This window comes from Mauremys reevesii, linkage group 1, assembly GCF_016161935.1.
Source record: "Mauremys reevesii isolate NIE-2019 linkage group 1, ASM1616193v1, whole genome shotgun sequence".
NCBI classification, from domain to species: domain Eukaryota; kingdom Metazoa; phylum Chordata; order Testudines; family Geoemydidae; genus Mauremys; species Mauremys reevesii.
In genome coordinates, this window is record NC_052623.1 from 82094318 (window position 1) to 82119498 (window position 25181).

The 25181-nt window shown below is 43.2% G+C and overlaps 2 protein-coding genes across 10 annotated transcripts in view; one reads left to right on the forward strand and one right to left on the reverse strand.

Annotated features, from left to right (window-relative positions):
- The window catches only part of DIS3 (DIS3 homolog, exosome endoribonuclease and 3'-5' exoribonuclease), a 29704-nt gene extending 25667 nt beyond the window's left edge, over positions 1-4037 (reverse strand). Inside the window, exons 1-2 of one of the 2 annotated variants that reach the window (XM_039529601.1) lie at positions 3611-4037; positions 2664-2821 (exon numbers count right to left, since the gene is read on the reverse strand). In XM_039529601.1, the coding sequence (XP_039385535.1) occupies positions 2664-2821; positions 3611-3967 (515 nt within the window). In that variant the 5' untranslated portion in view covers positions 3968-4037. Of the gene's footprint in view, positions 1-2663; positions 2822-3466; positions 3581-3610 lie in introns of those variants that run through there. The other variant, XM_039529602.1, reaches the window with a different exon arrangement.
- Positions 4038-4066: 29 nt separating this feature from the next.
- The window catches only part of PIBF1 (progesterone immunomodulatory binding factor 1), a 187825-nt gene continuing 166710 nt past the window's right edge, over positions 4067-25181 (forward strand). Inside the window, exons 1-7 of one of the 8 annotated variants that reach the window (XM_039529625.1) lie at positions 4067-4204; positions 6266-6566; positions 8388-8488; positions 12221-12419; positions 17679-17798; positions 21395-21528; positions 24157-24265. In XM_039529625.1, the coding sequence (XP_039385559.1) occupies positions 6315-6566; positions 8388-8488; positions 12221-12419; positions 17679-17798; positions 21395-21528; positions 24157-24265 (915 nt within the window). In that variant the 5' untranslated portion in view covers positions 4067-4204; positions 6266-6314. The other 7 variants (XM_039529659.1, XM_039529668.1, XM_039529615.1 and 4 more) reach the window with 7 other exon arrangements.

Here is a 25181-nt window from a genome sequence, read left to right on the forward strand (position 1 = left end):
TCAACAAATTAAAATTAGTTATCTTCTGTGATGGAGTTTATAGACCCCACACCAAGTCTGAGAAAAAAGAGAAGGGCTGGAGCAGTACTGGGCCAGGAAAACTTTGCCCTCAGACACTGCCTAACATGCTCCTGGAGAAAGGACCAGTATAAAGAGAGCTCCCGTAGGGGTAGGGAAAGAGAGAAGTACTGCTCTGCAGCAGTAGAAAAAACAGCCCCTACCCCTTTACCTTCAACAATAACAAAGGAGGGAAAACTGTGTGCAGGGACACCAGAGGGTCACCTGCATTGGCCCCTAGATTGGGGGTTTGAAGCCAAGGAGCTTTACTTAACAGCAGACATGCCCCAAATGGAGACATCAGGTGTGGTAGGCAGTGGCTCAGGAGAAGGTGACTGGGAGGTGGGCCAAACTTAGGCCACCCAGGGTGTTACATTTTCAGGGCCCTGGGCTGCGACCCTGTGAAACAGGAAGGCCAAGGTCTGCCTCCCTCCCAGATTCCCCTCCCCCAGCTGTAGGTTGGGCCAAACTAGGTGTTACCAGCAAGGTAGTCGACTTAGCTGAGACCCATCCAGGGGGTACAGGACCCATGCAACTGAAAGAGAGACTAGAGTTGGAGGACTATACCTCTAGGCCTGTTGACAAAACAAAGAACCTCCGTATACCTTCCCTGAGACTTTTGTCCAACCCCAAGCCGGGCTGACAGCTGAGAGTGTGTCGTCCCCTCCACGCCCCCCCAGCATTGAGAGCCTAGACCCCACTGCTGCCTCCTGGTGAGGGATCTGGGGGTGTGGAGGAAAGGAGAGAAGGGTTTCTGGCTGTCAGCCGTGGCAGCTAGACTCCCCCCCTCTCTCCCCGCTGGCAACAGCCCAGCTGTGAGCCCGAAAGGCTCAATTTCACAGCAGGGAGCCTACCAGCAATGAAACTGACATTCTTATCAGGTTCACAGCTGCTATTATTTTACATTTTGGCTCCAGTTGTCAGCCCTGTAGCCTGGGGATTCCAGAAATGAGCCCCACATGGCGCTGACAGCTTGGGCTGCCAGACCTGGTACGGGGACTCACAGAGCCCCCCCCACCAGCTGACAGCCAAAGCTGAAAAGTGAAACAGCAGCAGTCATGAACCAGACAAGAATGTCAATTTCATTGCTGGTAGCTCCCTGCTGTGAAACTGAGCCCTGTGTGGGTTCAGTTTTGTCAGCCCCTGGGCCGGGGGGTGGGATCACAGTTATGAGCCCAGTGCCTGGCTGACAGCTCTGGCTGTCAGCACAGGGACTGGGGGGACACAGCTGTGAGCCCAGTGCCCAGCTGACAGTTGGGGTGGTGGTGTGCTGTGAACCCCATGCTTTTAGCTGAGGGTGTCAGCCCAGGGCTGCTGGACTCCAGTGTCAGTGTCCCACAATGCCCCACTTCAGTCGGTGGAAGAGCTCCTTGTGAGGACGCACACCACAGACAGGAGGGGCAAGAGTGAACATGAACCACCACTTAAGTTGACTTAAAGCCACCGCAGTAATTGAAGTCAACTTAAGCCCTCAGAACAGTTAGAGGCCTGATTGATCCAAAGCCTACTGAAGTCAAAGAGAGTGTCTTTCCATTGATTTCAATGAGCGTTGGATCAAGCCCTAGGTGACTGCGGCTAATGACAATTTATGTTTATATATAGTCTTTTATCCAGACTGATATCAAGATGTTCACTTGTGTGGCTCACTTTGCACATTGGTGAAATGCAATCACCACAAGAGTGAAATGTGGTAACAGTTTAACAGAACACACCAACAATAACACAAGAGTTACAAATCTTGCATACTTCTTGGCATTAGCAAACCACCAAAGTAGGCCTTCACAAGTTTTCCAATGATTTAACAATGCACAATTGTCCAGATGCTTTAGTGTGCGTAGCAGAGTGAAGGTTTGTCTTCTTTTGAGAAATCTACTAAAAGCCACTGCTGCAGATAGGATACTACTAGTCAGACCAGAGATCTGTTCCAGTAGCAATTTCCACACCAAACCAATACATGCTTGCGATTAAGAAAAAATAGCAAAGAAATTAAATTTTGGTTCAAGTTGCTATTACGTTACTTAATAAACACAAAACATTTAAAATCACGTGTCTTTTGCAACAGTGCTAGAAAATTTAGGTTTGGGACAAGGATGTAGAAGTGAGTCAGAGCAGCAGGTGAAAGTAGTTTGGGGTAGGTAGCTACACCCTACCTCCAGTAAAACAAGAACAACTATAACACAGGAGAATCATTCATGAAGCTTTTCACACAATGTTCCAGACTAAGGGACCAATCTAATTACCCAGAGACCAATTCATGTAATTATTGGCAATAAATGCATGAAAACCCTTAGTTTCATTGGTTCCTAAATTAAAAAGCTATTTTTCTAAATGCAAAATCATTTTCCAGTGCGTGTGGATATTTTGAGGTAAATGTATTATGAAGCGTTGACTTTCAGGCATATTCCTCTTCAAGCACCTGCAATTGTCTCACAACTGGCCACCTTAAAAGTGCATCATTTCATGTCTGTTGATGAAACTTCAAAGCATTTGAATTTTTACTACTATAGTAGTCATACTGTCATCATTACCCCCAAAACATGTCAGTTGTATCCCAGTTACCCATGTAATACATTCTAAAGTTTGCTGTACCCCAAGCTATACCTTACCGATGATGTTCATTAGTGAAGGAATAGAAATGTTTTTCAGGATTGGCAATCACATCTCTAATTCGCTTGTACACTGGTGCACTCCGTTTCCTCACTTCTTGTAAAACTGTCTGAAGCACAATTACATTTGTAATAACAGGATCCTCAAGTATATCAATCTGTGAAACAAAAAAGAATCCAAGATATTGTTTATTTATAACTGATAAGAGAGATTGAAATGTTTACCAGACCCTAACACATGATCGCCAGAAGATAAAATGAATGATGAGATACCCAGACCCTGCCCCACCCGGGCTGCTGGGGAGCAGAAAGGGGCTAGAATTTCCGCTAAGGAGCTGTCCCTAGACCCTGCCTGGAGACCTTGGGTGGGATTTTCAAAAGCTCTCAGTCATGAATTTGAGTAGGTAGAGAGAGAAGATTCACTTCAGCTCCCAGCACCGGCAGCCCTGCCCCTGCCCACTCCCCACAATCAGTATAATCAAGGAAGCCAAATTCAGCATTGGCCCAAAGGACAGGGAATCCCAAGGGCAATGGAGACGGTGCTGCGCCACTCTGTTGATTTGATTGCATGTCTCATAATATTTGGTAAACCCCAGCTCTTGGAGGCATGTGATTACAAGGGAAATTCAGCTCAGATTTCAGAAAGAGATAGTTCGTATCCCTGAGGCTGTGGGGAAATGCTTGAAACCGCGGCCAGAGTGCGCTGCAAAGCAGACACTGCCAGGCCAACAAAGAGAAAACAACATGTATTAGTTTTAAGTCTCACGACGTTTGAGCGGATCGCGAAATGTTGGGGGCCTGACCAGTGACTCCTGAGAGAAGATGGGTGAGGAATCCTGCCCCCAATATCCTGGGACCCACACGGCTGCCATAACCATGGCGACTCCGGAGTGAGTCCTACGCCCCACGCGCACAGCTCCACCACCCGGGCCGGGGCGGGTCGGTACCTGGTGCAGCAGGACGTTGGTGTCCGGCAGCAAGTAGTGGGGGGCGGGGCAGAGGCTGCTGGCGGCGCCGCTGGGCTGGGCCTCGAGGCGGGGCTCCCCGGGCTGCTGCCCGCATTGCTCGCAGGCGGCCGCCCCGCACGCGATGTCCTCGCGCAGGTAGTGCTCGCGCACCACTTTCATCACCGCGCCCGCCCGCGTGCGCTTCAGGAACGTGCGCGAGGTCAACATCCTGCCCGTCCGAACACCGGCCGCCACGCCGGGGTAGGCACCAGCACCAGGCGAGAGGCTCCCGGCGAGCAACTCGCCCCTGCCGGAACCGGAATGGCGGGCGGAACCGGAGACTACAGCTCCCAGCATGCACTGCGGCAGGCGCCGGAAACACTTCGGATGCCGGTTGCGCAGTGTGAGCTCTGCCTGGATGGGATTGCGGGTCCCAGCATGCATTGCGACGAGAGCGGGGCGGTTGACGCGGCCCCCTTAGTCTTTTGTTTTAGCGCGAGTGCCGTTGTCTTGGTGACGGCATCTAACAGCTCCGCCCTTTCCGGTGTGAAGCCTGAGCCGCGGCGGGCGGCTGTTGGTCGGTAACTGTAGGAGGTGAGTCTGGGGTATTGCCGGCTGCAGGGGCCTCTCCCGCCTAGCCGGGGCGCCCCGAAATGTACCTGCCCCCGGCCGGGGGCTCTCCCGGGGCAGCCTCGTTTTGCCGCTCGCCCCGGTAGTGGTTTGTGCAGATACGTTATAACATTCAAAGGCACCAGCCCGCGCTGCGCGCAGGAGTTTGGGCGGGTCAGGGCCGGTAGGCGACGTGCCCGAGGTCATTCAGGGGGGAAGCCCGAGTGGGGTCCGGGATGGCGCAGCCCAGGCTTGGCTCCCCTGGTGTTCATTGGGACCAGGAGCCACTGCTGCCCTGGGGTGACTTCCAGTTCCACTGCGGTGACCCTGCCCCTCTGCTCAGGCCCCTCCACTGCCCCTCAGTCTGAGGGATGGTGGCCTGGTACCCTCCACTTCTGTGTTTAAACAGGCCTGTTCATTAGGGATGAAGGGGCGTGGCACGGGCTGTGGTGGAGAGTGAGCTCGGCTTTGTGGATGCAAGAAAGACTAAAGTAAGGGTCCGACTGGAGCTTCCCCACTGCAGGTGCAAGGCACTTGTTTTTCGACCTTCCTTTCCTAACATAAACACAGGGTCAAGTGTATGTCATTCCCCCACTCCCCGCAAACACTGTATGGGATTCACAGTTATCTCCTGCAGGGAGGCTGAGAGAGAGAACAGAACACAGTTGACAGATGTGTGGTCAGTTTGCTTAAGGCCCTACTGGGAGGCGTTCAAATACTATGGTAAAGAGGATGGTATAAGAACCTATATGGGATAGAAAATTATTTATGCCTAAGAAATTTTTCCCATGTCATTTAAGTTTGCTGCGTGAATAATAAGTATGTCCCTCATTTGGATCTCTGCCATATGGTAAAGAGGGAGATTGAATGAGAGAAATGTGAGAGAGGCTGAACCAGAGACCCATAGTGTCTTTTTGCAATGCTGTGTAGGCAGTGGAAGGCACGTGATTAATGAGGGGGTCAGGCATCATGTTGAGACTGAGCAGTGTGAAATCTCACTATGATAACCACATATGTAGCTCAGTAGCACTGATGACAGTACAAACAGCACAGTGACACCACCCATTGGTAATGATGAGCTTACAACAGGGGTGGGCAAATATTTTGGCCCGAGGGCCACATTGGGGTTGTAAAATTGTATGGAGGGCTGGGTAGGGAAGGCTGTGCCTCTTCAAACAGCCTGGCCCCCACCCCCTATCCGCCCCTCCCACTTCCTGCTCCCTGACTGCCTCCTTCAGAACCTCCTACCCCTCCAATGCCCCCTGCCCCTAACCAACCCCAAGCCCCTAACCGCCCCCTCTGGACCCCCCTATCCAACCCCCCAGATCCCAGGCCCCTAACTGCCCTGACTCCTATCCACACCCCTTCCCCCTGACAGGCCCCCCGGGACCCCATGCCTATCCAACCCCCTGTTCCCCATCTCCTGACACCTATCCACACCCCTGCCCCCTGACACTTATGCAACCCCCCTGTTCCCTGTCCCCTGACTGCCCCTCCCTGCGAACCTCTGCCCCATCCAACTGCCCCCAGCTCACTGTCCCCTGACTGCCCTCTGGGACCCCCTGCCCCTTATCCAACCCCCCGGCCCCCTTACCATGCCGCTCAAAGCAGCATGTCTGGGATCTGTGCAGCCCGGCTGGAGCTAGACATGCTGCCGCTCCGCAGGAGCTTGCAGCCCCGCTGCCCAGAGTGCTGCCCGCATAGTGGCATGACTTCAGGGGAGGGGGGACAGCCGGGGAGGGGCCGGAGGCTAGCCTCCCTGGCCGGGAGCTCAAGGGCCTGGCAGGACGGTCCCGCGGGCTGTAGTTTATTCATTTCTGGCTTAGAATGTCCTTCTGCAGAGAAGGCCATTGGTAGTGTGGAAGGTAGGAAGCCCCAGAAACTTCTGGGGGGGGAATTTATTTTACAGCATCCTACAAACATCTTTTACAGGTGAAAGGACAGGCGAAACATTGAGCAAGTAATCTATAGTGTTGGTTAATAGTTTTCATAATGTTTTAATACCTTTCCTCTTAACTGTTCTGACTTTTGCATTTCACTCTACAGGGTGCTCAGATCAAATCATAACCATAAAAACCTTCAGATAGAAAGAAAAATGTCACGGAAGGGCTCCAAGGAAACCAAGAAAGCAAATATCTCCAGCTCCCTGGAGTCTGAAGATATTAGTTTAGAGACTACAGTACCAACAGATGACATTTCCTCTTCTGAAGAGCGAGAAGGTACCACCAAAATCACTAGGCAACTGATTGAACGGAAGGAATTGCTTCATAATCTACAATTGCTGAAAATAGAGTTATCTCAGAGAAATTTAATGATTGACAACTTGAAAGTGGAATATCTGACCAAAGTAAGAAAGTATCTGATTGTGTATATGTGCACCCTATTCCAGAAAACTGCTTAAGTATAGAAAAGTACTTTATATACTTCCTCATTCATGGTTCTTGAATTCAACTTCAATTTACAAATCAACTTCAGTTGCTGTAACTGAGATCAGGTTGGATACAATACAGAAGTGAAAATGTGAGCTTTCTCTTGCCATTTGCATCAGCCCTGCGGAAATCTCTAGGGGTACGAGTTCACTTTCATTCTTGATTTAATACTTCTTAGCACTTTCAGAGTACTGTACAAACTTTAATTTTCCATAATATTCCTGTAGTGTAGGTACCAAAATATCTTCCCTGTTTTTTATAGAAGGTAAAAGATGGGGAAATTGAGACATGAAGGAATTATTTGACTTCCCAAGGATACATCTTTAGTAAAAACAGAGCTGGGGTTAGAACTTGGGAATTCTTGTGACAATACTTTAGTCTCGTGCTTGTTACAGTCGAAACCAAAGAAAATACTAGTCCCCAGGCACTCTTACCATTCAAAGGCAATAATTCTTTGTCAGTCTCTCCAAACATACAGACACACACTACAAAGGGTTATCACTGATAGATTTTTTGTATTTTTCTGTAGTAAATGCAAGGGAGTTAAGGGATCACCAGCCTGAAAAGGTTGAGAAACACTGAATTGTAGACCTTTGAGTCGTCTTCAGATGAGAACAGCTTGTCTGTGTAAATGTGCACTGACTTAGAATCGGCAACTTAGAAGTGAGAGATTCTGTATCTTGTATCATCTCATTTACAAGAAGTGTGTGTGGGGGGGAAGCTGAGGTAGGGGGAATGCCTTACTAGAGTAGTGTATAGTTTTATTATTGTTACCTTTATCCTAGAACTTGTCTACACTTACAGCAGTGCAGCTGAACTTGTACAAATGTGCCCCTGTAGCACTTAATGAAGATGCTACCTATGCTGATGGGAGAGCTTCTCCTGTCGGCGTAGGTACTCCACCTTCCTGCGAGGCAGTAGGTGTGTCGACGGGAGAAACCCTGTCTATGTAGGGAGTTTGGTCAGTATAGCTGCATACCTCAGGTCTGTGGATTTTCCACATCTCTGAGCAACTGTAGTTATACTGACATAAGTTCATAGCGTAAACCAGGGCTCACTCTCTTCTGTTGATATCTGTTTATAGCTTGCACTTGTCTGTAAATTGAATTTAGGCCAAATCCTGCAATCAAATCTAAGCAAGCAGATGCCTCTGCCTTTGTGAATCCAATTATAGAATTGGAGCTTTACTTTGTAGGTACTTTGAGACAGGTAATTCCTTTTTCTTTTGGCAGGTGTCTTTAGAACATTTTGGGGTTTTCTTAAAACAATCAGAATAGCAGTCTCCTGACTAATTCAGACCCCTGCTATTTTTCTTAATTCTTTTAGTGAAAGATAGAATAGGGCAGGGGTCAGCAACCTCTGGCATGCGGCTCGCCAGGGTAAGCACCCTGGTGGGCCAGGCCAGTTTGTTTATCTGCCGCGTCAGCTCCCACTGGCTACAGTTCACTGTCCCAGGCCAATGGGGGTGGTGGGAAGCTGCGGCCAGCACATGCCGCGCCGCTTCCCGCCTCCCGCATTGGCCTGGGACGGCTAACCGTGGCCAGTGGGAGCCGCGGTCGGCCAAACCTGCCGACATGGCAGGTAAACAAACTGGCCCGGCCCACTAGGGTGCTTACCCTGGCGAGCTGCGTGCCAGAGGTTGCCGACCCCTGGACTAGAGTATAGCTTTGATCAGAAAATGTTTCAGGAGAAGTTAGCAAGGTAAACCATCTTTCTCTTTTATCTTTAATTGCTTTTAGATTGAAGAGCTAGAAGAGAAGCTTAATGATACAATCCACCAGAAGCAGCTGTTATCTTTACGACTAGACAACCAGTTGGCATTACAGCAAGAAGATGCCAGGTACGAGAATAAACAAACCAACTTCAGCATAAATATGTATTATTGATCTAAATGCAATGGTAGGGAATAAAACATGACAGGATGTAGGTTACTGGAAGAGCAGCTTTACTATAGATTGTATAAGCCTTTCCAGTCTAAACCTTTACTTAAAACTCCTAACTGTAACTTGCTGAAACTTTCACTACTAGCCCTGACTTGAACCTAAATTGTACTTGAAACTTTAATATAAGTAAGAATCTCTGCTGTTTTGAGAACAAAGGGCTCAAGTAGGAGGAATACTTTCCCCACTTAAAAAATAATACATTTGCAACTCTCTTTTAACAATTCTATATCCTGAATGCCTTGGGGTGATGGGAGGGAATGTTTAGAAAACTGTGTTTGGCCCTGAAAGAGCCCTCATTGAGCAGAAGTGCTTCTAGTGTTTGGGTAAATATTGATTTTGACTTGAGTCTTCTGAAACATTACAAATTGTCTAGAACCTAAAGCTAGATTTAGTAACGTGCTATTGACAAAATTACCTCATTAAGGAGTTCTGTTCTCACTTCTTCTACTGACTGGTCTTAAGAAGGATTGTGAAGTGTGATATCTTATTTAGTGAAGTCTCGCAGCACAACAGAAGATACACAAACTCAAGCACAGAGAAGTTGTGACTTTCTGCAAGTCTCTTTCTGTAGAAGATTTGTTAATTCTGGTGGAATTCTGCACCAAAAAATTAAAAATTTTGTGCACAATATTTTATAATTCTGCATATTTTATTTGTCAAAATAACACAATATAATCACACCATTTTCAATCATTTTTGGTCATTTATTTCAAAATATCTGTCCACAAGTATGTCTGTAACAGTACAGACAACAAAAAAGATTCAGGAAATGCTTTTTGACAAATAGATTCCTTACTAGGCAAATTAATACAGAATTCTTGAGTAATAATTCATTTACACTAGAATGCAGAACTGTATTTCCTCACCCCTCAGAAGCAGTGCAAAGGCTTGGGGGAGTCAGGTAGTGGAGCAGCTGAGGGAGAGGGAAGTAAATTGCTGGGAAGGAACCTGGGTGTGAACTCGGAGTACTGTTGGGTATTGGTGGGAAAAGTATAGAACAGGTTTTTTGGGGTGGTTGGGTGGGAAGGGATTGTTAGAATGCTTCCCCCATGTAGACCCTGGCTGACCCCTAGCCTCTCCCATTCAGTCAGGCACATCTGCCCCTGTCCCCATGTGTCTCTGTGCCCTCACTCAGCCAGGGGGGGGAGACAGACAGGGTGCTGGGGTGCTGGGGTGAGTGAGGAGACACACACACATGGGGGGGGGGGGGGTGCCTGACTCTGAATGGGAGAGGCTAGGGGTCAGCCAGGGTCTACATGGGGGAAGCATTCTAACAATCCCTTCCCACCCAACCACCCCAAAAAACCTGTTCTATACTTTTCCCACCAATACCCAACAGTATCCCTATGTATGTATCCCCTATCCCTATGTCTCTGTGCCCAGGAGTGCTGGAACAGTTTTTACAGTGGGGGTGCTGAGAGCCATTGACTCAAACTAAATCCTGTATATAATAGAAACTGCTTCAAGGCAGGGGGTGCGGTAGCACACCTAGTTCCCAGCACCTATGTCTGTGCCCTCACCCAGCCATTCCCCTGTTCCTATGTAGCTCTTTACCCCCTCCCCCTGTGTCTCTGTACCTCCCCCCTGTGGCCTTATGCCTCCACTCCCATTCAGCCCCTGCCTGTCCTTCCCCATTAGCCCTTATGTTCCCCTGTCTGACTCCCCCGACCCCCAGCACCCTACGCTGTCTGTCTCCCCATAACCCCTGTGTCCTGACCTGGCCACAGGCACTGTGAAGAAGGCAGGCTTTCTCTTCCTTATCTGGCTGAGAGTTGCTGCTTTGTTCTATTGCCTTAGCGCCCTCTGGTGGGCAAAAGGCAGAACTGCAGCAACGTTTTGGCAGAAGCTGTTTTTGGTGCAAAAAAATTGAAATAAGTGGAGCTAATTAATTATGCACATGTGCAGTAGCACAGAATTCCCCCAGGAGTAATTTATGGCAGAACTGGTCTCAGATATAAGAGCACAGTGGCTCTTGGAAAAATGTCTTCCAGTTGTGTGCTTAGTTGTGCCATCTTATGCTTATCTAAGTTTTGTCAAGTGCTCTGTCATCTATACAGATGAAAAAGTGGTATGTACTGTACAAATTATTAGGCCCAGAGGCCTAAAACAGTTTAGTGATTTAGATGCTTATCCAAAGTGGAAAAACATTCTTTCTTCTATCCTCCTCTGTCTACTACCCTAATATCCTGCCCATCAATAACTTACACTTATCTTTCTTCAGAACATAGCCCTTTTGTGGACTAGCCTTGCTTTAGTGAACCTCAGAAAATGTGGTGGATCAAGATTTATCCTGAAACCTTGTACACCAACCGTATTAAAACTTTTTGGGTGCTTTTTTAAAAAAACAAAACAGAATAGTCTCCCCCCCCCAAAAAAAAACCTTCCTGAAAGAACAGTTTAAATTGAAAGTGTTTTTCAGTGGAGTTCAACCAAAATACAAAAGAAGTAGGCTTTCTTTACAACAATTGTGGACCTACAAAAACATATACAAACAAACAAAAACTCTTTTCGATGTTCAAATGTTTAGAAATGAACAGTTAAGGGGTTCAGCAAGTTTTCCAATGCCATATAATCCTTCATCACTCATGATCAGCCTACCTAACTTTAGGTAGTAACATTTTTAAAAGTCTGTTGATAGCATATTAACATTTGTGGAGATTGGAGTTAAGGTTCCTTGTTTGAGTGTGGTTTCTAAGAATCTTGATGAGTGCATTATGATGGCTGTATGTTGAAAGTGACACGCAGTCTGTTGTGGAGGTTGTCTCTGTGAGTGTGATTATATTTGGATGATAAGGTGTGAGTTGAAGTTATTTGGATGTTACTGTTGCTTTAACTAGAGATGTCTTAGGCTTTGTCTACACTGGAATTTTGTCGGCAAAACTTTTGTCATTCGGGGTGTTTAAATGACAAAAGTTTTACTGATGAAAAGCGCCAGTGTGAACAGCGCTTTGTTGGCAGGAGCGCTCTCCTGCTCTTAAATCCACTGCCACTTGTGGGGGCATGGAAGTCTTTTTATCATCAGGAGAGCTTTCTCCTGCTGAGGCCTTGGCTACACTGGCGCTTTACAGTGCTGCAACTTTCTCGCTCAGGGGTGTGAAAAAACACCCCCCTGAGCGCAGCAAGGTACAGCGCTGTAAAGCGCCAGTGAAAACAGTGCCCTAGCACTGTAAGCTAATCCTCTCGGGGAGGTGGAGTACCTGCAGCTCTGGGAGAGCTCTCTTCCAGTGCTGGCGCCGCAACCACACTCGCACTTCAAAGCGCTGCCACGGGAGCGCTCCCGCGGCAGCGCTTTGGAGTTTCGAGTGTAGCCAAGCCCTGACAAACAGCAGCTACTATGCGCACCTTTTAGCAACATGGCTGTGGCAGCACAGCCAGGTCACTAAAAGCAAGGTAATGTAGACAGAGCCTTACTTTCTTACGGTTTGTGTTTGAAAGGCAATGTGCTTGTGCAATCTTAATTCTAGTTAACAAAGATTTTTTTGTTTGTTTTTTGTAGGATTAAATTAATTGTGAACTCTTGTTCTTATCTGTAAAATTAGGATAATAATTATTTGCCTACCTCAAGTATTTTGAGGATTGATTAGTTACTTTAGACATGTTTATCATAATTTTCTGATATATTTACATAGAAAACATCAAGAGCTAATGAAACAGGAAATGGAAACCATTTTAATGAGGCAAAAACAACTAGAAGAAACAAATCATCAGTTAAGGGAACGGGCTGGAGATATCCGTCGCAGCTTGCGTGACTTGGAATTGACAGAAGATTATTATGAGAAATTGAAATCTCTTCCTGAAGATGAGCTTTCTATCCCTGAATATGTTTCTGTGAGTACTTTGTGTTCTATATTGCTATTCAGAATATAAATTATCATGGTTTAGTAACCTGTTTGTAAAGGTTTTAATGAGTACCTTGATCTTTCTGACTCAGTGTACCTGTGAAGAAAGAGAGAAGCCTTTAAAACTCATGTTGTTCCACCCCCACTCCCACCTTTTCCTAATATAATTCAGTCATTAAAAGTGGCATCCAAGTGGAAAGAAGAAGCCTTTTAAACCCAATCTTTAATGCCTAGTAGGTTGAAATGACAAAAACAAGTGGATGAGATTTGTTTTACTTGTATGATAGGCAGCAGGGAGGTTAGGTGGCAAAGGAAGGAACAGGGTGAGCATATGAGTTTGAAACACACAAACTTCCTGGAACAACAGTCCATCTTCTTGTTCAGTTATTCTGCCCTGTTAGAATCTAAACGGTGCAGAGATGAAGGATTTTCCTTGGATCCGTAAGAACATAAGAACTGTGGAACTCTCTGCCAGAGGATGTTGTGAAGGCCAAAACTATAACAGGGTTAAAAAAAGAACTAGATAAGTTCCTGGAGGATAGGTCCATCAATGGCTATTAGCCAAGAGGGGCAGGGATGGAACACCATGCTCAGTGTCCCTAGCCTTTGTTTGCCAGAGGCTCAGAATGGATGACAGGGGATGTATCATTGATGATTGCCCATTCTGTTCATTCCCTCTGAAGCACCTGGCATTGGCCACGGTCAGAAGGCAGGATACTGGGCTAAATGGACCGTTGGTCTGACCCAGTATGGCTGTTCTTATGATATAGTCCTTCATCAGTAAATTTTCTATACCAGGCTTACAGCAGAAAGTATCTTTTAGTTAAGTTTATTCTATCTAGATTTTGAACTAAAGGATATCACAAGTTTAAATTTTAGTATAGGTTAATATAGATAGCAGACATTAGCTCAGGGGTTCTCAAACTGGTGGTCAGGGTCACATGGTGGTTACATGGGGGGTCATGAGCTATCAGCAATGTGGGGCTGACAGCTCCCATTAAATTACCCCCCACCCCCATTTTTAATGTATAAGGGGGGGGTCATGCTTAGGGGCTTGCTGTGTGAAAGGTGTCACCAATACAGATAGTCTGAAAACCACTGCTTTAGCTAGTAAGTTGAATGTTTTGTTTTGGTTAGTGTTAACATTTTTTCCACAAGGTGGTGCTACAGTGATATTTTGCTGTTGCACAGAGCATGTAACCAACATTTTAAATTTTCAAATACACCTCTACCTCAATATAACGCTGTCCTTGGGAGCCAAAAAATCTTACCATGTTATAGGTGAAACCGCGTTATATCGAACTTGCTTTGATCCACTGGAGTGTGCAGCCCCGCCCTGCTTTACCGTGTTATATCCGAATTCGTGTTATACCGGGTCGCGTTATATCGAGGTAGACGTGTAGTTCTAAAAGAATTCAGGAACTTTACAATTATGTGCTCTCCTTACTATAGGTTCTACAGGTCAGGCAAGTCCTATTTATTCATGACATTGCATGGAAGTTTCTAATGTTTTCTAAAGGTAATAGACACCTGTTGTGGATCAAGTACAGACAGGACAGAAGTACCAGCAGAGCTGTATTTCCAGACACATAATGTCAACAAGGAGAAAAAACCCCATAAACCTTAAATTACATTTTTCTTTTGAAAAGTGTCTGTATAAATTACATCGGTGTGCACAAAAATTTGTGTGTACTGAGTATTATGTGCTTGCTTTAGTGGCTAAAATATAAATTTTGCTATTCTTGTCATCTCCGCATACTTCTGTTTCTTATGCACAGTCAACAAAATTATTTCCTCACTTTCACCTGTGAAATCTCATTGTCTTCAGTGTGTTTGCACAGAACTTGAATAAACTAAGGGTAGAACTTGTCATGTAGAATTTTTATTATATGAACAGGAAAAATGCAGTCTTAACTGGCATCCCACAGCTTGTGGCAGCTTGAGTTTCTAGGACTGCAGCTAGTGAAACCATCTTTATACTTGTAAAATGAGGAAATTTAATGTAGAAGGAACTGAAACACAGTATATGTGGAACCCCACAATACTGTATTAGTTTTTTCAGAGACTAACTGAAGTTTAAGAGAATCTTGTAGCTTTTCCAACACAGAGACTAGCCTGGACATTCAGAATTTTATGTTGGCTTTCCCCTGCCCTAACCCTGCAAAATAAATTTTGGAAAGTAGTATATAAATGCCGGGGACAACAAGAAACGCAGACTTTCAGCCCAATGGTTAGTGTACTCACACAGGGTGTGGGAGACAGCTGGTTCAAGTCCCCCTGTGCCTGATGAGGAGAAGGGATTTGAACAGTGTTCTGCCTCCTGTCACATGAGTTCCCTAATGACTGGGCTATGGAATATTCTGATGTGAGGCTCCCTCAGTCTCTCCTTATTCCATTTTGGATAGATAAATAAATAAATACATGTTGGAGCAGGGGGACTAATCCTGAGTTTCCCACCTCCTAGGTGAGTGCCCTTTCTACCAGTCTAAAGTCATTCTCTCACACTCTCCCTCAATGATTAAGTAGTTATTCAGAGTGGAACAGTTTCAAGAGTAGCGATTAAGGTAGCCTCACATGAGAAGATCTCATAACCCAGTGGTTAGCGCACTCACCTGAGAAGTGGCAGACTCTTGTTCAAATCCATTTTCCTCATCAGCAGGGGCTGGCCTGAACCACATCCTGGGTGAGTACCCTAAACACTAGGCTAAAAGTTAAGAGGGAGTGCCTCCTCCTTTTCCTCTTGTTACATGTGGAGCGAGACTGCCTCTGAGCATGCCCACTGGATTGAGTCCTACATGCAAGTTAGGTGTACTTCGGCAAGTTTGTGACTTGCTTTGGGGCTAGGAGGCATTTGAGCAGGAATTTTGTGAATATCAGTAGCCGCCTAAGGCTTTGTCTACGCTACGCAGCTTTTAGCGACATGGCTGAGTCTCGGATTTAGGTGCCAAAGTGGCAGTTAAGTGCCTGAGTTCCTTTTTGGATTTAGCCTTGTTTACCTTCATGAGGTAAAAGGAATATAATAAATACATGTGACTTGACCCAAGGAGGCTAGTTCTAGTCTGCAGCAGGTCTCTAGAATGGCTCTAATGACACTATGTACCAGCAGCAAAGAGTCTTGTGGCACCTTATAGACTAACAGACGTTTTGGAGCATGAGCTTTCGTGGGTGAATACCCACTTCGTCGGATGCATGTCCATATGTACCATCACATGGAGGACTTAAATAAAAATACAGGCATGTTTTAATCCCCACTTGTTTGTTGATAATTAGACATAATTCCGAAGTTGGACTTGTTTTAAAAAAAAAACAAACTACTATTCACAGATTTTATATATATTCACATATAAAAAATGTGTGTGTATGCATAATATATAAAGAATTTCAGGACTTCGAAGGTGATAGATGAAATGATCTGTTTCAAAGCATTCAAAATGTAGGGGAGAAATAAAGTTTGACTGAAGGTGGATAGTTAAATAACCTTGATGCCAACCTGTGTGTGGGCATGTACATGTATGGTGTGCCACTGCATAAGCAAATAGTGCATTCCACCATTCTCTATATTTAATTTGTAGCTTTTACAAACCACATAGTTACGATCCCAGGAGTATTGATATAGAAAAACAGATATATCTATATATAGTTATATATTGATATATACACATACACACAGATTTGTGCATTTTTTAAAATATATTTTGTATGATTTTTAAAAAGGCCTAGTTGACTTAGGCTAAAGCCCTTTCACTAAGGGCTTTTAAAAACTGCTGTAAGAAATCTTTGAAAATAAATTTTATAATGGGATCACTGGTAAGGCCGTTCACCATAGAAGCGGGTGTTTGTCAGAATACAAACTACAGGGTGTAATTAATCTTGTACCTGTTATAAATGAGAAGCTGGAAAAAAGAGATCTCATCACAATGATTGGAAAAATTACTTATAAATGCTTGACAATGCTCATTCTAAAGTAGAGACCATTGGAATTTTTATTTCTTTGGAAGCTGAATTTCCCTTTTTCTTTCTTTTCTCAAATTTAAATAGGTAAGCATCAACATTTTGGAAGTCAATATTTTACTTTGGAGTTTCTTTCAATAAACATCCCAGTGACTGGTGGCCCTCCTCTTTCTTTCTCTCACACTTGCTGCAGAGGGAAATGGAGGATAATTCATATCCCATCTGTGCATCTACAAAGTAGTGCTTTTAGCAGTGTTGGCGATTATGTGTGACTGACAAGGATTATGATTTTGATCCTCATTGGCTTCACCTGGCATGATGAATAAAAATATTTCTGTTCAGAAGTGGTGAGGGGAGAAGGGATAATGTTGATTTTAAACTTGGTGAGATAATTTTTAGAAGAATATCTGAGGATCATGAGCCACATCAACTGCTTTATGTTAGTTGCGTGTTTAATGGTTGAATGAACATAAAATGGAGTAATGGAGTAAGAGAAGCTGCTATTGTGGTACTCTACTCTGTTGCATCTACACCTCTACCCCCGATATAACGCTGTCCTTGGGAGTGAAAAAATCTTACCGTGTTATAGGTGAAACTGCGTTATATCGAACTTGCTTTGATCTGCCAGAGTGCACAGCCCCGCCCCCCTGGAGCACTGCTTTATTGCGTTATATTCAAATTCATGTTATATCAGGTCGCGTTATATCGGGGTAGAGGTGTAATTAGTGTGAATGCTTAGTGTGGAAAGAATAAAAACAAGGAACAAAAAATTGAGTCTGAAAGACATTGAATACAAACAGTGACCATGTCTACAATGCGATCAATGCAGCAGCATTGATTTAGTGGGCCTGGTGATCATATGCTAAGTTGATGGGAGAGTACTCTCCCATTGAAGTCTGTACTCCATGTCCCCCGAGAGGCGAAAGCTATGTCAACAGGAGAGCGTCTCCCGTCGATATAGGTTGACTTAAAGTGGTGTCTACACTGTGCTAAGTTACAGTGACTTCAGTTACATAACTTATGTAACTAAAATAGCGTAACTTAGATTGACTTACAGCATTAGTGTAGATCAGCCTAGTGTAATAGAGTAGTACATGTAAAAAGTTGTGTAGTAAGTAATGTATGCGTTAATAGAAAGTATTAACTTTTCTGTAAAACAAATATGAGATTTTTAAGTTAGTGGCATAAAGTGTTTTAATTGTTCTCTTACTAGAATTTATTTGCGTTTTTTGCTAATTTCGAGGGCGTTTTAATATCTGCATTTTTGAGGAGTGACAGTGTTGTTTTTCTTTTCTAGATTCGATTCTATGAAGTAGTGCATCCATTAAGAAAAGAAGTAAATGAACTACAGATGAAAAAAGACAGCCTATCCGAAGACCTAAGTTATCACAAGTCGCAGTTGAAGTGTGTGATGGAGGTTTGTATGCTTTAGTAACCCAGCTATGAAAATGAGTAGTAAAATAACCCTGTTGTGTCAAGTGGGTACATTTCCATTCCAGATATCTTTCAGATCAGGTAAGAGACTAGAGGTTTAATAGTGGGGCATTAATTTCTTTAATACTTGCAAAGCAGTTGTTTTCTCACAATATTAATTTGCTTAATATTTGTACTAATAATGAAAATCTGTATCTCTGTCATCGGGTGCATATTTAATAAAAATTTAGAAAACTTTGACAGATATTGTTTGGAAACACATCTGCTGTACTGTCACATTTACCTCTTTTTTTTTTTTAATTTCCTTGATTTTATTCTTTCCCTTTTTTTATTTATTGCTAAAGACTTGAAAATAGGATTGTGGTGCTTTGATGTTCACCTGCTCTTGCTATTTGTTCCTCCACTGAAATAATAATCTTTATGATCTCAAACTGGACCCATAGCAATTAATTGTGATGCCACAAATAAAAGACTGACTACAATTAAGGAATAAGTTATTCAAATTTACTTTAAATCATGTTGCCCTTCTTCTAGTAAAGAAGGGGAAGAGACAAAAAAAAAAGCAGAAATATCTTTTTTTCCCCCCAAAGTATATTGAAACATTGGCTGCGCTCAATATCATAAAATTTCTTTTTAAAGAATACATCTAAGATTTACACTGTTGTGCACAAAGTTGGAATTAAGATAATTGCATCGCTGTAGTTAAGGTTGCGACAACACATTTTCTTTTTCAAATCCTTGATAATAGTTGCTTAGGCTGACTCATTTTACCTTTCCCCCCTGAAACTTTTCATGGCTGGCTCAGCCTTTGAGTGTGTGTTTTGAGAAAATTAAAGCACTGTATGTTCTTGAGTTATCACAATGTCTTATTTTATTTTAGAAATGGACATTAAAATGGCTTTTGTACTTGGCTAACTTGTAAATTGATTTTAAAATTTCAGACGTGAACCAGTGTTTTTTTTACCTTGTTTAAAGAAATTTGTGTTTTAAATTAGTCTAAAGAGATTTGAAAATAACAATGTATTGTGCATGCACAGCATTTCTCTACCCCCTCTTACTTCACCTTCCCTCTCCTTCAGAAAATGCAACCACCTGCTTTTCTCCTTAAAGAACATCCATCACCGTGTACTTAATACATTCCCATTCAAATAATTATAGGTGTAGGTACCTAAATGTAGTAGTGTTTTAAAACACCCTTGAGACAAGGGAGAGACTAAAACTTTTATAATGATATCCAATTAAGGGCCTTATCCAGTGAAATGCTGAACACCCTGATCTCACTCCTTTGACTTAATTCTATTTCGTTAGTGAATGTTTAACTTAAAACAAAAGTGAAATAATGCTTTTCTTGATCATTTAGTATTGCTTCCATAGTTTAACTTTCTCCTGCCTTTAGATACTATACCTATGCGAATGAAAAATGTCTCTTAAGGTTCTGCTGTCTGTAAAATATTTTCTCTCCTAGTTTAACTAGGCACATTATAAACCAGCAGTTCAATCTTCGTTTAAATTATGGAGGAAATTTAGCAGTTACGGAATTGGAGTTAATTTCATACATTTAACCTCAGTCATGATCTGTATGAATCATACTGTTTCAGTCCAAGGCCTGACTTGAACAGACACTGCCACTTATGGGGGCAAATTCAACTGTGAATTAAATGTTGCCATAAAGGGATAAGAATGATAAAGTTAAAAGTTTAAGTTGTATCCCCCTGTTACTTAGTTCTTCCTTTCCTACATCCTTATACTCATTTTATGTGTAGTAAATGCCAGATAGGTTCAGATTTCACAATCTCTTGTTTTCTGACCACCTTAAATCTGACCTGAATATACATCACCCATGAATTTGGAATTTACATCCCTTTTCAGGTCTAAGAGTGATGGTTTTATGATAGAGACAAATGTTAGCTGGATAAGAGGTGTGACAACCAAACATGTTTTGTTTGTGCTGGAATCATAATTTGAAAGCTCTTCACCAATATGTTAACCCATTCTGCTACTTAGCAGTAAATCAGGGGTCGGCAGCCTCTGGCACGCAGCTCGCCAGGGTAAGTACCCTGGTGGGCCGGGCCAGTTTGTTTACCTGCTGCGTCGGCAGGTATGGCCGATTGCACCTCCCACTGGCCATGGTTCACTGTCCCAGGCCAATGTGGGCGGCAGAAAGCGGCACGGAGGAGGGATGTGCTGGCCACGGCTTCCCGACGCCCCCATTGTCCTGGGGCGGTGAACCATGGCCAGTGGGAGCTGAAATCGTCTGAACCTGCCGACGTGCCAGATAGATAAACTGGTCCAGTCCGCCAGGGTACTTACCCTGGTGAGCCGCGTGCCAGAGGTTGCCGACCCCTGCAATAAATTATCCCTTTTTTTTAATACAGTTAAAATTCTGAAAGGTAATCCAATTTCAGATGAATGCTACTAAAAATGGGATATGTTACAATAACTGCAGTAATATTAAAACAGATGTAATCAGTTTAAGCTTTATCTTCTTAGATTTGTTTTCCCCTCACCACATGGTGGCAGCATCTATCTATTGACTGACCATGCCAGGGATTTGAAATCTATTGTTTTTCCTTTTATGCCAGTAATTAGAAAGCAGCATCCTGTCTATGTTGAATCAGGAATGTTGTATTTTACTGCCTGTGCCCACATCACCATATTTAAATTGTAAGGCAGCTTGCTGGTGAGATTGAATGCTAAATAAGTTAAATATTGACAGGACAAAAGATCAAACAGTGGAATGTCACAAGAAAAAGGATTTCCCCCTGAGCAACTCTGATATGGCTAGCTATAAGTATTGAATGTTCTTAGGTTTGGTAGCTGTCTGTGATTAAGGTTAGATAATCTGAAGCATGTATTCTGTATGCATGCTTTCCTATAAATGAAGCAAGTTCCACAAAAACATGTTATGAATCGTGATATAATGTAATAGGTGGCTTAATGAAGCTAGGGCCGACATGCACTATTTGATTCATGGAAACATTTAGGATCTACATATTGAGCTTCAGGCAAGAAGTTTAAGATTAATTTAGTGATCTGCTGACTACCAGTGTGTTACCATATATCGTATTCTTGTTTTTTCTTAGCACTTTAGATCAGGAAAAATGCAGAATGAATATTGGCAAAAGGATTAAGAGGAATAAAGGCTCTTAGAAATACCATTCAGGAAGTTAGGCTTTAGGCAGACCAAGTTATTGGAGTGAAATGTAATGGCCTGTGATACACAGGAGGTCAGACTAGATGATCTAAAGGTCCCTCTGACTTTAAACGCTATTAATCTACAAAACCTACCAGGGAAGAATGTGAGTGAGAAAGTAGCCACGTTAATCAACTAATTAAAATAAGAAGAGGAAAAAAGTAGGCCAAATATATATAGCTCAGTATTTCTTGACAGTGAAAGATCTATTAGGTTGTGATATAGTCTGCCAAGAGAAGAGGTGGAAGCCCCATCATTCAGACACACAAAGCTAGACTACACATAATGCAACGTCTTTTTTGTTTTTTTCTCACAGTTACCACATCATTAAGTCAAGAAAATATCAATGGAGCTTTGATTATTTTAAAACGTGTTTTTACTTACAGAGCTATGAAGATGAGCGAAGAAGTCGTTCAGAGCTAGAAGTTAGATGTCAACGTTTGACACTGGAACTAGCGGATACCAAACAAATGATTCAGCAAGGTGACTACAGGCAGGAGAACTATGATAAAGTAAAACGGTCAGTGCATCTCCAGAGTACTATGCTCAGTGATATTAATAGAAAATTATGTCAATATTTTTGTTAATGTGAACTCCATTTTGTTTTTTGACTCGTGCCTGCTCACAAATATTTGTGGATAAATTATTCCTCAACTTGATAAGTAAATTGTTCAGCTTATGGTGATGTCTGATTCCGCAAGAAACACTGAACAACATTTTCAAACCTGGTTGCCTGAAGCTAGGTGCCTGAAGTTGAAGTGGCCTGATTTTTTCAGGAGCGCTAAGCAACCCATTCCCAGTGACGAAAAGAGCTGCAGATGCTGAATGTTTTGGAAAATTAGACTGCTTAAACAGAAATGGTCTGTTTATTCAAGTGTTCTGACTTTTCCAAAATATTCAGCATGTGCAGCTCTTGTCATCTTCATTGGGATCTGGGGTTGCCTGGCCCTCCCTGTAAAAATCATTCTGCTTCTACTCAGGTACCTAAATATGATTTTTTTAGGAGCCTAGCTTTAGGCATCTGGGTTAGAAAATTTTGTCCCATGATTCTTTCCTATTTATTGAAGAACATGATAGAACCCTTCCTAATTTCCTTTAATCCATATAGTTAGTGTTGCATAGCATACTGGGTTCGTTTTATTTGCATTTCAGCTAAACAAATATTAATATTAGTTTAATAAAATACAGCTGTGTCCCAGAATGCTTCACAGAGTTAAGTAATAAAGGGCTTTGTGCTCCCCTTCATGCTGCGAGAGGGAGAGATGCCCGCAAAGCAATTCAAAGGGGCAGGCTTGGGGATCCACAGATTTGGAAACAGAGTTCCCCTGTGGGTTCCGGTGTGAGCACAGATTTAAAAGGTTCATTGTGAAGAGATCCTTATAGTTACCTCAGGAAGCTGTTTTTTCCCTTATTTCTAAAATGTAACTACTGGTGTTTGTTTATTTTATGCTGTGAATGCCTATCCTGTAAATTACAGTTGCAAAATAATGCAAAAATGTATGTATTTCAGCCTAGCCCACAGATGAGCTTTGCTGTGTCCAGAAGGTTAATAAATCTGGCCTCTGGCAGATCACTGGGGGCTTAAGTTCCAACACTGAGGACTCCATACAGAAAAAACAACTTGCCATCAACCCCCCCTCTTGTCTTGTTTACACTGAGCAAGATCAGGCACCTCTGCTAATCTTAAGTGTGGCAATATGTCATTGAGAGAGTTGATCTTTCCGATAGCCAGGTCTTGAACCATTTGTGGCTTAAATATTAAAAATAAGCAGTTTGCAGTCTACCTGAAAGTTCATTGGAAACCAATATATATCATGGATCACTGATCTAATGTGCTTCCAATATGCAACTCCATTTAATAAGCAAGTCGCATCATTTTTCACTAGCTTCAGCTTCTGAAAAATTTTAAGTGTTGATCTATGCAGAGTGCATTATAGCAAACTAATCTCAAGGTGACAAAGGTGTAAATAATTGTGGCAAAGTTTCAGTTATCTTGCTAAGTGCAGATGGTAAAAAAATCACTCTTGGGCCTGGGTACTGCCCGGGAATCCAGGAGTAGCACATGATCGAACTGTGTGTCCACATTGAACATCAGTTTTACAAAGTGATCACACTCCCTCGGAGTTTTGCCAAGTCTTCTGGCTCCTTACCCTATTTGCCAACATTATGTCAGTCTTATTTGGGTTACATTACAGTTGGCTAGTTTTATCCCAACCCCAAGCTAGCACTGAATAACTTATTCCACTGCTCTGACTGGGTCAGATAGTATAGAGATGTAGACCTGGAGAATCATAGGCATGCTGTATGTATTATAACCCACTAACTTTCCCAGCAATATCATACATATGTGGAACAAGAGGATGATCTAGCTCAGGGATCGGCAACCTTTGGCACGCAGCAAATTCCTTGGCCTGCGCCCCTTCCTGCAGCCCCCATTGGCCTGGAGCGGCGAACTGCGGCCAGTGGGAGCCGTGATTGGCCGAACCTGCGGACGCGGCAGGTAAACAAACTGGCTCGGCCTGCCAGGGTGCTTACTCTGGCAAGCCGTGTGCCAAAGGTTGCTGATCCCTGATATAGCTCCATGTATCACTTTAGAAGAGTGAACCTTCAAGACAGAGGAACAATTATTCACAACAATCCTTTGGGTTCTCTCAGAAAGATGGGGATGAATTCACTCAAGCATTTTCATTCACTCCTGCAACTGTCTGCAAAAGAGTCAACCAAATGTCATGGTCAGTGTTATCAAAGTCTTTTGACAGATTTAAAGCATAGGCATAGACACTTTATTATTGTCCATTGTTAAAGGGAGACAATAATATGGCCCAAAGTTAAATTTGAGAAATACAAAAGTAGAGTGAGAAGAGAAATCTAGTGTAGACCAGCTAGATATGTTTTCAGATGAGAAATATGAAAGTAGTTGAAAGTTGAATAGTAATAAGATGAAATGGCACAAGAAAGCGGTTCCAGATAACAGGAAATGAAGAAGTGAAGGACTTGCACTAATAGTGGCTACATTGAATGAAGGGAAAGAAACGCCAATGTTAGATGAACACGGAGGATGGATGAAATTAAAGAGAGACATGAGGTTTGAGGACTTATTTTCATTTCATTGAATGAATTTCATAATATTCTGCTTTTGTTTTAATAGTGAACGAGATGCATTTGAACATGAATTGTCAGAGCTCAGAAGAAAATATGAAATATTAGAAGTGTCGCACAAAGCACAAGCCAAAGAAAGAAATGACTTATCAAAAGAGGTAAACTTGTATTTCTTTGAGTGATTGTCTGCATGGATTCTATTTCTGGTGTGTGAGTAGGATTATTTTTAAAAGCAGTGTCCATTGGGCCCACGCCTGCACACTATGTACCTTTATGCTCTCCCATCTGAGGACATAAAGGGTGGAGTGGGCCTAAACGCTCCTCAGTTCCTACCAGTTACAACCAATGACAGTGAAAGGGAACCCTGTGCAGTGTCCATTTAATCAGTGAAATTTTCCTTAGCCTTGTGTATATTATTTAGTATAGCTAGTATTGTTAATATAGTTGTTTCTTTTTTATTCTCCTGGCAAATAGATAGATATAATTAAGTTTCAGTTAGCCTAGAAATCCCACCCACCCCTTTATATAGGGGATGCTAGCATTACAGTAGAAGCCATGTCACTGGGGTTTAAGACATGTTCCTCATATGATTCTGTGATGTTTGTTAACAACAGACACTCACAGTGCTCGCTCTGTCATTTCTCAAGGACATGTCCTTCTCCAAGTTCTATCTCGTTCATTCTCCAAATATGTGTGTCTGGAAATATTCCTATTGTGGCAATCAGTGCAAGCATCCTCTTATACTGAGCAGAGCTACAGCCAGGCCTTTAGACATCAGATCTGCCCCTCTCTGTTAATGTCCCATTGAGCCATGATTCCACTACTAGCTCCCAAGCCATGTTCACTCAGAGGCCTTGATTGGACCACTACATTGGCATCAATGTCTGGTAGGGGCAGAAAGGAGCACTGTTCCAAAGATAAGCCCAGATTCAGGTCACCATCCCTGGCACATGACAGATTGAGACCGAAGGATCACCATCTTCCAAGTCAGCACATACAATACCCTCTGAATAAGTAGAGCATGCTAACCTGGGTACCTCGAAACTTGTCACAGAATGATTCTGTGAAAATAGC